Here is a 12,752-nt window from a genome sequence, read left to right as displayed (position 1 = left end):
GGAAGATTTTCCACTGATAGGTATAAAATTATATCCATCACAGACACACAAAGAAAATAAACGCGCTGCGGGGTTTCTTTCTTTCTGTTCTCACTATTCACCACCGCTTCTGCCATACACTCCACAGGGGAGAGAAGGTGCACGACCAAACCTTCCCGTTGTCCACCTCTGGGTGCGCAGTGGGGATTCTCCCACCCAAACAGCTCCAAGACCGTTCCCAGCACTGACACCTGATGCGGGTGAAACACCAGGAAGAAGTCGGCAGGCTGTAAACATCCAACTGGTCTATTGAGGGTTGATAGGAGTACTCCGGAGAGCCTACCTTAGGGTTAGTGTCCCTCTGTAAGGCTGGTAACGTCTGTGGTTATCACAGCCACTTTACTGATGGTCCCATAACACCTACCATGGGTCAGGATACGATCTTCTGCGAGAAGCTGCAGCAAGTGGAGAGGTGGGAGCAGCAGCACCTATACTGCTGCTGGTGGGGAAAGACTCCTGCGGGACGTGGTGGGTTAAATCAAGGACATGGCTGGCTGGTCATTTTAATAAGCAGCAAAACACATGCTTGTCTTAGTTGGCTAATCCACTGCAGACTTTTCAACTGCCATTCAAACTGTCAGTTTGTCTCACTCTTACGAAAACAACTTAAAGACTTCAGATTCTGCATGGGATGAAAACTGCCTGACTGTAACTAATAAAATTAATCTGCAGATCTGAAGCACAGACCTTTCGCTGGCCCTCCTGGCCCCTCTTTGCCAACAGCTCCCAGCCCCTGCTGCTAAGCGTTTGCAAATGCAATAAGCATTTGTATTTGGGATCAGGGAAGCTTGGCACCCCACGCTAGCTGGCCACCATGCTGTTTACTCCCTTGCTGATTTAAATCCTTAATTCCTACAAAAAAAGATTCTTTTTTTTTATGGTGGTGGTAGTGATTAACTGGGTTGCTTCCTAATGTGAGGCTTGGCATTTCTTTACTGCAACTGGATACATTTCCAGTCCTCCAAATATCATCTCTAGTCATGCGGCAAACACCAAAAGGGGCAGACTGCTGTTCAGAGATGTTGGGGTGGCCTCAGCGTGACATTATCCAGCGTCCCACGGATGCAGCAGGGCTGAGACATCCTGCGTGGCACCGGCATAAATTCTTTTCTCAGGGCAATCCTCCTGCATGTTCACTTCTCCTAACGGGACATGATTATTAAAGCCCACCATGAAGCTGGAGCTCGAAGAGCATGTGCAAAGGGTGGTATCATATCCAGTTGCTGTGATTTCAGAGCAGCCCAGGGCACGTATTTTGTGAAAATGGGTGGCAAGGGGAGAAAGCCTCTTTGATCTGGCCTGGAAGATGCACTGTGGGCCAGGCAGAGTCCAAAATCAGACATGGGCGAGCGCTAAGACCCAAGGAGGGGGCTTGGAGCAGGAGTAGATTCAAAGCAAAGCCTTACAGTGGAGGAAGACTTCACTTCTGACAGCGTTAAAGTGCTGAATCAATCCCCAGACAAGCTAAAGATTTTTTTTTCCCACCAAGCACACCACCATGACTGCTACACTTCATAGAATTCTTATGGACTGTGGCTGTCAAACAAGTATCCAGATTAAGCCAGCAACTGAGGTTAATGAAAGCACAAGTGACCTTTCCAAAAAAACCCTCAAATTCCAGCAAGTTGGCATGCACAGCACCCAACATCAGTCGTATCTGCATCTCATGTAGCCCATCAGGCCAAGCACTGGCATTTCAGCAGTTTTGGCCGTGGGCTCCCTAATCCATCGCTCCGCATCCGATCGTTTCGCATCGCAATAATTCCCCACGCAGCGTATTTTTACATGGAGGTTTCTGCTACTTACCGTCCTCTCCTGAATATCCGATGGTAACGTTTGGTTCAGGACCAGATCCTAAATTATTTACCGCTTGGACTTTGATCTCGTAAGGCACAAAGGTGGGAGTATTTCGCAGGGTCAATGAATGCTTCTTCACCATCTCCTCGTTCCAGTCTGCCTCGACTCCCCGCTGCCGCCAGCTGACTTTGTACTCCAGCCCCGGCCCGTTCCTCTCCACAGGTTTCAATGGCTGCGGAAGAAGTTAAAAGAGCTCTTGTCTGCCTTTGTTGCAGTAATCATGAAACAGCAGCTGAGGGGAGGGGGGAATAATTTTGGAGGGCGTGTTACAACATTGGGAGCGAAAAGCGGGGGGAAATTAAGCTTTAGCTTTTCAGTGTCGTGTTAATTTTAAGACTGCTGGAAGAAAAAAGGTCATGACTTCAAGAGAAAGGTGGGTGAAAGGCAGAGAAACAGCTGGATTAAAAATAGTTTAATTGCTAGTAGACGTATTTCTGCATACTACATACATCAGGTTTTGTTTTGCCACAGGTTTTCTTTGTTTTCTTGTGTGATGTAAAACCGCATGCCTTTTAGCACAACTAAAATGCATATTTTGGCATAAGGCTGTGTGTGCTTTTTAGTACGGCTAAAATCTGTGTTTTACCTTAGAATTTTATGTAGCACAGCAAGTTGGGTCATTAAAATTTAGATTTGTTCTAAGTACGCACCAAATGCTTGAAACTATGCCTGGACATTTGATGTGCAACTGCTGCGCTACTCTTTTTTTCTGATCAGCTAAAGAATTCATCACAACATGGTTCCCATCTATTTAACATTCATTTATAAAATATTAGAAGACATAAAGCAATGGCTTGTCATGAGACATTCTCCAGATGAGTTTATTTCTCTGAAAATGTACTTCTTAAATTAATAAAGTTAACTGGTTACCTATACTACTAAAAATGATGAAGGTTATTTCAGTCCCCTGAAACAGCTGTGGGTATTTCCCACCACACAGCCTACTTTTCATAATATTTAAGTTATCTATTGTGCATATTAAATATATAATAACTGATAGGTATCCAAACTGCACACAGAGGTCTGAAATGAAACAGCATCAACTTGCAAGTGCCAGGAGAAAGCGATGCCCCATTGATGCTCCTCATGCACAGGGGGACCTAGGACTGGGGGATCTGCAAAAATTCCCACTTATCTGCTTGAGCGTATGAGGACCTTTGGGATGACTGCGGTGAAGGAGCCGGTAGACTGGGCAGCTTTCTAACGGGCACTGCTGGGAGAATCACCTCCATGGCAAAGGTCCCGGGGAACGGGATTTGCAAGAGAAGCTGAAGAAGTAAAAAATTCCTACTAAAAAAGAACTTCTCGTTTTGAGTTAAAATGCAGCATTGCTTGACTTATTTTGATCTCCCTTAATGCTGCAAATCCTTGGCTGAAAAGCTAGTTGCTAATGCTCATCTGGTCTCTTAATCCAAAGTAGGCAGATTAACATCATTTTGCAGCCTTTGTCTGCCAGAAATAGCATGTTCAGGGCCTAGCATTTCCTCTGAAAAGCATATAGGAAACACCATAAATAAATGAATATCCTGTTTACGACGTTTAAATGATTCAACAAGATTTAACAAAGCCTGTCCATCCCATTCTCTCCCTTCAGTCCCAGTTTTCACTTCTACTTTTGCCCTGTCTGAGCAGTGGATTACAGGCTTCCCGGCGAGGAGAAGTGCTCGTTCTCTGTTCAACAAAGCGTTGGTCATAGCAGCATTTCCCAGCCCTGCTGGTTACTACCACTCTGCATTTCTTCTGAGAGGCAGGATGGTCTTCCCTGACCCTGGGCTATGTCGTACAGCAAAAATCCCCGTTCAAGTCCAAGCCAATAGATCTAGAGGGCCATCTCCTTTTGGCGTAATTATAGCCTAAACCATGAATTCACGCTGGGGAAACATTTATTGTTCTTTGCTGCAAGCAGCAGATTGAGAAGTAAATCTCATGTAAATTGTGTTTAATTCCAGCCACAAAAAAATTATGCTTCCTTCCACAGTTGTTGAAATTTGTGTTAAATGAAGGAATATATATCTCTCTCAGCTGTTGGTACAGAAGCTATAAGCTTAAAAGCCAGGGAATTTGAAGACTGGAAACCATTCTCAAGACTTTTACGCAATTCCTTTGACACACATGCTTAGGTGCTTTATCTACACTCCTTTAGTTCCTGATGTAAAAATTCAAGCTCACGTTCTCTTGGACAAGTGATTCGCATCATTTTTAAACCTCTGGGCTGGAAGGGCAGAAGCTCTGCGTAACCCATCCCCTCCCTGGAGCTGGCTGCTCCCCTGCGGGGCAGGGTAAGACCACAATTATTTTAAGCACTTTCTTGTATGCAAGATACACAGCAGAAGAGCATACTCTGGGCAAGTCTCACTGTGCTTTACAGGACTTTCATATTTATTAATAAACCACCAAGTTAGATGTAAAAAATTCTCTTTTGAAACAAAAATGAAACTAAGAGAGGAAATCCAGAATGCATTTAAGTCAATAACAACTTTACCTTTGATTTCAGGAGCATCAGGGATCTTACCTATGGAATTTGCTAATACTTCCTAAAAAAACAGGGGATAGGGGAAGGGGAGATAAAGTCAAGGGATCCGTTATTTCTTTTTAAATGTGATTATATTAAAACAACATCCTGATAAATTCCATGCTGCTTTAGAAACTGCTGCTTGCAGGGAGAACCTGTTTCCGATATTGTAGCACTGACAGACACATTTGCCTTACCTCCCATTTCATCACCATTTCATTTGGTTCAGAAGCTTCAACTCGGATGTTTTCTGGGTTCTTGTCTGGAGCTGGAACCACACAGGTGATAAGGTTAGCTCGCATATTGCGGGTTTTATTTGCATTTATTATTTAAATGCAAAAAAAAAAAAAAAAGAGATGCAAATACTTTTCTTATTTCTGTATTACTGAGAGTGAAAGACACCTAAACAAAAAACATTCATGAGATTAATTACTTGGATCAGCAAAGCTGCTGTGACCAAAACACATTGTTTATGCAGTTTTGATTCCTAAGTGCCCTTGCTGGTTGGAGCCACCAGCTAACATGAAACTGTGACTTTTGGATTTCAAAGCACCAGATGTAGGGGGATTATGAGGAAGAGATTTCTCTCCCTATGGGGCTAGTAAACAGAAGGTGTATCATTAGTGGGACGCACAGAGCTGAAAAGCTGAAGAAGGACCTGAAATTGAAGTAAAGGGAAAAAAAACGAAAGAAAAATGCCAAGGAATGCAAATGCCATGCTGAACAGTTGGCCTCTAAAATGACTTTCAGGGACAAAACATTTTCTGTCACAGTGAGAAATGCACTGCGACTGGAGATTTTTGACAAGCTTAGCGCTGCTGAAGGGCTCCCCATAAACCCAGATCTTCTCCAGCAACTGCTTGTCCACAAAGGGCTGCAATGGGCTGTAAAGATGCAAAATCAGCAGAGCTCTGGAAAGCGGCGCGTCAGACTTACCCTGGTAGGAACCAGCCTGCTAACCACAGCAGCCTAGACCCCTTCCTTCGGCATCCCTGGGCTGCCACTGAGCAGCGAGAGCAGCACAAGTCCCCCTGATTTCTTTACACCCCTCAGAAGCACAGGAGGACACTGATATTCCCAGCAAAACACTAAAAATACGGATATTCAGAAAACTTGATGGCAGCGTTTACCAGCCGGAGGTGTCGCATAGCGCAGCGATGGTTTGCTAGGCTGGCTCCTTCCGACAGCGTTCACGGATACGACACGAAACTGGTAATTCATATACGGGGCCAGTGACAAAAGGGTTGTGGTGTCATTCCCCGGGGTTCGGGTTAGCTCCTGCCACCTCCCCGGCTCCCACCGGTTCTCTTCAAACTCTATAATCGACTCTGGGGAGGAAAAGAAACAAAACAAAAGAAAAAAAGGCAGAGCCTGTATAAACGGCTTATAAATAGCAAGGATGGAAATGAACTTACAACAAATTAACTGTCATAGTAAAACCGATTAAGTATGGCTGTGAGCATGGTTTGTTTCTTCTAACAGCCATGACATGCCATAACGCTAAACAGTGCAAGATGATGCTACTAAAATCCTTCATACCATTAATAGGGCTGTTGTGATTGGCCCCAGCTTTCCAAGATAGTCGAACACTTCGGTTTTGATTTTCCGAGAGCTGAAGGTCTTCTGGAGGATCAGGAACATCTGAGAAATAATGAAGAAGTGTCAAGAGCACGGCAAGCTATTTCTGTTTGTCTTGGCATTTTCCAAAGGACTGGAACAGCAAGTTCAGTCAAGATGGCGGTAAAACATCTTTTGATTTCAAAATAGACGAAATTAGGAAAGTGGGAATTGTTTTTAAAGATCCTTTTTATTACAGAAAACCAGTCTGAATCTTCTGGTCCTGTTTTCTCCCTTATAAACACAATATCTCTTCTCAAGTTCATTTCCATCTACTCTTGTTACTGTGCTTCCAGCAACAGATTTTTCTTTTCAAATCAACACTAAGATCTATTTAATCATTAATAGATATTGACACTGCTCTTAGCAGAAAGTTATATTAGCATCACTTGGATTTACTCTGGTGCAAACCAGAGCGGTAGAAGGTGACTCAGCTCTGACAGTTATTGAACCTGGCCTTTTAGAGTATGAGTGAAAGGATAACATTCATTATCCCAGCCACGGGGATCTATATTAAAAGGAAACAAGAAAATTAATTACCTGCCAGCTCAACTAAAGCTGCCCAGAGAATGTATCGGAGTCAGAGTTGGCGGTGGTTGGTATGATAACTGCACTGCATCTCCTGGGGACAAAAGCGGGGCTGTACGAGCCCCAAGCTCGGGACTACCCTGTTGCTGTCAGAGCTCGCTTTTCAGGGACGTGGTCTTAACCGGGGCTGAGGTTACCAGCACCACCGAAATGGGCTTCTCCCCTTCACAGTCCTGGGAGATGGCAAGTGGGGACACACGTCTGCAACCCAACCTGGTTTCTCAACAGCATCAGGGGCAGAAGAGGTGTTCTGTGGCATGGCTTTGTTGCCAAATTGCCTGTAGTGGAATGAACACTTTCAAATTTAGCGGTTTCAGGCTGACAGATGCTTATCTCCCTTACGGCTTGCTTTCACAATTTGCAGTCTTAGTTTGGTAACTGAAATGTACAGGGCCTGATGTAAAAGACTCATTTCTCACTGCTGCGGGCTGATGGTAACCCTTCATCCTTCCGAAGTCACACACACACACACCCCTGCCTAAACATAGGGCTGGTGTTTCAAAATCTAAAAAATACACAGATCAAGAAAATGAGATTGCACAACTTCAGGTCTTTGACCTCCTCCTGCCCCAGTGTCCCAACTACATTTTTGGCTGACAATGTCATTTCTTACAGAAAAAACAGCTACCTCAACCACCAAGTCTGTCTCTGTCATTGTGAAAGAAATTAATTGTGTCTGTACCAAATTTTTTAAATAACAATGTTGAGTTTTCTTGTATATCTCAGGTTACATAAAAAAGTTGAAGAGGTTATGCTTGGGTTTGGGGTTTTTGTTTCATGGGGTTTTTTTAATTAAGTATATTATATTAATTTAAAGATGGCAATGGTGTATCTCAAACACACTTATCCTTCTATCTGTTCATTAATCATAGAACAAATACTTAGAAGAATTCTAACAGAATACTTCTTTTGCTCTTAGTTGCCCATATTCTGATGTCTCCACCTGTGCCATATTTAGTTCTTTAGTCACCTCACAAGTCTTTCATTGCAAAAGAAGCCTGAATTTTTCATTTGGAAAATAACGGATATTGTTAATCCACCAAGACCTTCCTTATATACAATAAACACGGGGAAAGGAGCACAAGACTGTTTTTCTTCCTCTGCAAATCACCTTTTTAAAAGGGAATAAAGTGCTTCATGAAATTTTCATAAGTAATGTAACAAATAGTCTACAAACATTTTGAATTATACAGCACTAAAGAACACAGTACCATAAATAATGTGCATAGCATTTTCTTAATTTACTATTTACTGAAAAATACCATTCATCTAAAGTGTGGAAACATCTTGAAGGTCAGATTGTCTTAGCTCATGTTGCAATCACTGCCAGAAATAAATAAAGTTGTAAAACGAAGCAAAATTTAATGAAATTAAAACGATGCAAAACTGTCAGTAAAAATAGCATCTTAGCTATTGGCTGACGCCCTTTGGTACATGCGCAAAGGACTGCACATCACTCCGCAAGTTCCTCCCCTTAATTTCAAGAGGTCTTTCAGGAAGGGAGCCGTAAGGATGCTCACATGAGGTCAAGCTTCCCGCTCTGTGGGTCAAGGTTTTTCTCTGCTGTGAACTTGCTGTTTGCCACTGGATGATAATTCATGCTCAGGTTCACAGAGATAATTAATCCTTTGAGGTGCTTAACTTTCACTGATCATCAGAGGACTTGAACACCTAAATACTGGCCTTATGTCTTTCTTCTTCAAAATATAGTCCAAGTGGGTGGCAATTCATTGCAAATCTCTAGTAAAGTGGGGTGAAGGACCGATCAAGGACTTCAAAGCAGAAGCAGAGCCATTCTTAATATGCTATTACACCTTCCAGCCTGGGCAAGCTCCTACAGCCACTGTGGGTGACTCCTGAACTGAGAAAAAAGGTTGCCTTGTCTTAGGTATAGCAAAGATTAAATATAAATGAAAAGTTTGCGTCAGCATCCCCATTCCAGGAGATACAAGCATAGCACAACTGAGGTTAACAAGTGAGAGGTACATTGCACGTCCATGAAATTGGGTTATTGAGGCTCTGTAACTGAATTGGGCAAAAGAAACAAATAAGCAAAAGTGCTGCAGTGGCATTATGTACTGCATGGAGCTGTTTACACACCAGGAAAATATTCTCTTACCAAGAACAATTAGCTGCGATTCAGCTGTGACACTGTCCAGAGAAGTGCTAGCCACACACATGTAAACTCCTTGATCCTCCAGTGTCACGCTTGATATGAACAGTGTATCCCTGTCCAGAATTATCCTACGGGGCAAAAGAAGAGGCACATACAAATAAGGGAGAGAAAAATCTGTAAGATAAGCACGTGACAGACAGACACCAAAAAACTGTTCATAAAAAACCTTCGTAACAGGACATTTTGAATAACATAATTGCACGTTAGGCCTATTACTTTTAAACATAATTGTAGTTGTATTATACACTGCGCTGTAGACTATTATTTGTATTTTGCAGCAATTTAGCCTCCATGGCTGGAAGTTGGCATGTCTCTCTCGGTCTGAAAAGAGCCACATTGATATGCATCGGCTGAGTGTCTGGAACATAGGATTTTGGCACATCATTAATGAGGCAAATACATGGGCTTTCTGTCTGAATTTTTGAAAGGGTTGAGTAAAACCGAGCATTCCCAACCCACTTGTGTAATGTCCAATGCACCAGGGGAAGCTGGCATTAACCCAGGCACATGGGCTCTCCTGCAGACATGGCATTTGCTTGGCGCTATCTCCCCACACGACGTGCCCTCAGCAGGACCTGCAACCTCTCCAGCACTGCAGCGTTTGGGAAACCATCTCTTTTCTGTGGTAATTAATAAAGACATCTAATTGCCCACTGTGGAACCCTTCATATGGAATAAAGGCTGAGCTTCATCCCCTCAAGGTCAATGGAAACACAAAAGTAAGGCAAAATTCAGCCTGCACTTGTAAGTCCTAAACTCACATGCAGGAAAAACTCATTGCTTTTAATGAGTATGATTTTAGGCAGAATCCCAGAGACCTGTTTTCCATTCATTTCTACATTACGAGGATTTTGCTTTGGCTGAACAGGTAGAAAACACAGGAAAATACTAGTTCCACTGAAGTGAAACCCCAGTTGAGTGCACTGGGGCTAGGGTTGTATTTTGGGGTTAAACCATCATTTATGCAATATTCTGCCGTGATGGTGAGAGAGTTAATAAAATCCAAAATAATTTGCCAGCCATGGCTCAGAACTCATACAGATGCACTTGTATTTATATTTATAGGTGTATAAAATGCAGATCTATCCACATATCACGTGAAGAATTCTTGCAGACATAAATTTGCATTTCAAGCTATTAAGTCTCATGTTTATTGAGACTCGTGCTCCAGCACCATATAGCATTATTCATCCGAGATCAAGAAAACTCTTGTTCCTTCCCTGCTCACCTGCCATCTTCCGTGCTGTTGACTGGCAGCTCATCTCCATCTTTCCTCCAGGATAATTTAAAACTATGTTTCAAGTGTGAATCATATTCAGACTGACATTTCAATAAAATTGAATGCGATTTCAACACTCGGGGGTTCTTCGGAGTAACAACAATTTTTGTAGCATCTGATTGATCACAGAAAAACACTTTGATTAGGAGAGAGAGACTATTACATCAAATTTTCACCAAGCACTTCATACATAAAAATCAACCTTAGCAGCAATGATCATGTCCTTTTTTGTTATATATACAAACATTTCAAGTGAAGGATAGTTGGTTTTGAAATAGATATTTGCCAGGATTTCATTTTCTGTCTCGAAAAAATCTTTTTTAGTTCACTCCAAAGCAAAGAGCTCCAGAAAAAAAACCACAAAAATGTCACAGGTGAAAATCCTTGTTAGCAGACTGTCATGAAATGGATGATAAAAAAAAGGCTTGAATATGATTTTTATGTCCAATTGCCATATGAAATAGGCTTTGGCAATGATTCAGGAAAAATTACAAGCTTCTTAAAGTCAAGTGAGAAAAAATTATTGCAATCAAGTTTGTTCTTTTAATTGACTCTAATCTGAATGCAGAAACAGATGAATAAGTAAGAAGAAAGCACTTGGCTGAATTCATTTTTACAGTGAAATGTTGCTCTGTGAGAATTTCATTGTACATTTTCATGTTTATTATCACTGTAAAATTTACAAAGCAAAGGGAGTGGGTAGAAATAGAACACAAAAAGAGTGTGCTTTTTTCCTCAAGTTTGTCACAGCAAACCTGCATCTGAGAGTTCTGAGGACTTTGGTAATTGAATATTTAAGGGTTTTTTAAATTGGCAAGCCCTAAACCCTAAGTAAATTTGTATGCAACCCACTAAATTTAACCTGTGTGATCAACAGAAGCCGTCCACTGCCATCACAGCCTCCAGGGGAAAACCCCTCCTGCCCAACCAACCACATAAATCCTTTAAAACAGAATTGGAACACAAGATACGTATCTGAAATTTATCAGTAAACACATTTCAGTATTTTTTTTCCCCCCTCTATTTACAAATATTTGTCCAGTTGATAATCAGGCAAAAGCCCAACGCAAAGCCCTTAAACCAGCTGCACCCCCTAACTCATCCTGCTGCAACGTGTTCACCATAGAAGTTAATTTAGTTTGGGATGTACCTTCTGATCACCAGATGGGAAGTAGATTTAGAAAAGGAGGAAGCCCACGGCTGTGGGAGATGCAGGGACCCCGTCTGGCTCAGCGAGGAGCCCACCAACCCACGAGCACAGCGAGGGCTCTGGGCTCCCCAGGGTCAAACAAGAACCTGCTCTGAGTGTAACAAGGCTGGTGGCAAGGAGGAGGGAAAATCCTTTTAATAACATTAACGGATTTGGGAAGTAAACTGCGAGTTTTTGGTGGCTTGCGCAGGTTCTGCAAAGGTCAAGAAGATATGAGGATGGAGAAATCACACAGGAAAATAGAGGCAATTTCAGGTCTTAGTATACAGAGGATTTACAGCCTCACACAATAAATCTGTATCTTGGACTAAATATTTACTAATTACTTATTTACTGGAAGTTTGTAAACAGAAAACCTTAGCAGATGTCAAAGGTCTTTCTGTTTAAGTGAGATACTACCTCTTATATCCAGATTAGCAGTGATGGCTCTTTTTCCAACAGAGTTTGCGGCCCAGCAAGCGTACGATCCCGAGTCTTCTTTCTTTGTTTCTTTGATCTCTAGGGTGCCGTTCTTATTTAATTCATAGCGTAATGTTGAAAGTGGCTCTATGCTATCATCCTTAGTCCTAAAGACGATAACAATATTCATGGGTTATTTCTAGGGCTGCAGGAGCTGTTATTTCATGGTTAGCAGGTATTGCAGGGGACACAGGAATTCTGAGAGCTGATCTCAGATCTGCCGCTGAGCGACCAAGTCAAGATTAGCAAGGCACTTTACCCACGTGCAGGTAAATCATAAAGGGATATAAGCTTCCTGCAAACCAAAAACCACACTGACAGCGTCTAGCAAGGTCTTTAAACTAGTCTGGCTGAGTCTTTCATCTATAGCTGTCACCTGCAATTTTATTGCACCTGTCAAGTGCCCTGACAATCCTGTGATTTCCAACCACATAGAACCATTTCCAGGTAAATACGTTCTGTAAGTCATCAGGTTTCCACCTCAATAATGTGTCCACATTTAAAAGTTGCCAACATTAAACTGAGGCTGATGAAGCTGTAGCAGGGTTTGGCTATATACAGCATGGCTTGGTTTAATGAATATCCCAGCACTTTTCTCACACTGGTGTGAGGACTTTCATTAACCTTTTTTTATAAAGCAGTTTTTCGGGGTTCTTGAAAGTGCATTTAAACACAGAATATTTACATACAGTTTTGTTACAAATTTCTAATTTTAACTCCATAGAAATAATAACTAGCACATTTGCCAATGTTTGGGAGCCTGTATGAACTTGTCTCATGCGAAAACATCAGTTCGCAGTGGCTTACCATCTAATATCTGCTGCAGGCGAGGCAAAGATTTCACAGTGCAGGAAGGCACTGTAACCCACAACTGTAGCATAGCTTTCACCATCTGAGGTCAGTATTAAGGGAGCAATATCTGCAGAAGAAAACGCAAAATAAGCAGCACCGCACTTCAGAACTGGCAATATAAATACTGTCCCTGTATCATCCCCTTTTCCAGCAAAGGCCAAAG

The 12,752-nt window shown here is 42.2% G+C and overlaps 1 protein-coding gene across 9 annotated transcripts in view; it reads right to left on the bottom strand.

Moving 5' to 3' along the window:
• Nucleotides 1–12,752, bottom strand: part of CHL1 (cell adhesion molecule L1 like) — a 141,661-nt gene that overhangs the window by 19,164 nt on the left and 109,745 nt on the right. For all 9 annotated transcript variants that reach the window (XM_049826742.1, XM_049826741.1, XM_049826743.1 and 6 more), the window contains 8 exons: nt 12,545–12,656; nt 11,678–11,844; nt 10,018–10,183; nt 8,733–8,857; nt 5,948–6,049; nt 5,539–5,736; nt 4,606–4,676; nt 1,846–2,068 (listed from right to left, as the gene is read on the bottom strand). In XM_049826742.1, the coding sequence (XP_049682699.1) occupies nt 1,846–2,068; nt 4,606–4,676; nt 5,539–5,736; nt 5,948–6,049; nt 8,733–8,857; nt 10,018–10,183; nt 11,678–11,844; nt 12,545–12,656 (1,164 nt within the window). The remainder of the gene's footprint in view (nt 1–1,845; nt 2,069–4,605; nt 4,677–5,538; nt 5,737–5,947; nt 6,050–8,732; nt 8,858–10,017; nt 10,184–11,677; nt 11,845–12,544; nt 12,657–12,752) is intronic.

This window comes from Accipiter gentilis, chromosome 23 (assembly GCF_929443795.1).
Source record: "Accipiter gentilis chromosome 23, bAccGen1.1, whole genome shotgun sequence".
Taxonomy (NCBI): Eukaryota; Metazoa; Chordata; class Aves; order Accipitriformes; family Accipitridae; genus Astur; species Astur gentilis.
Note: the sequence above shows the minus strand (reverse complement) of the source record. Positions and strands in the feature narration are given on the sequence as shown.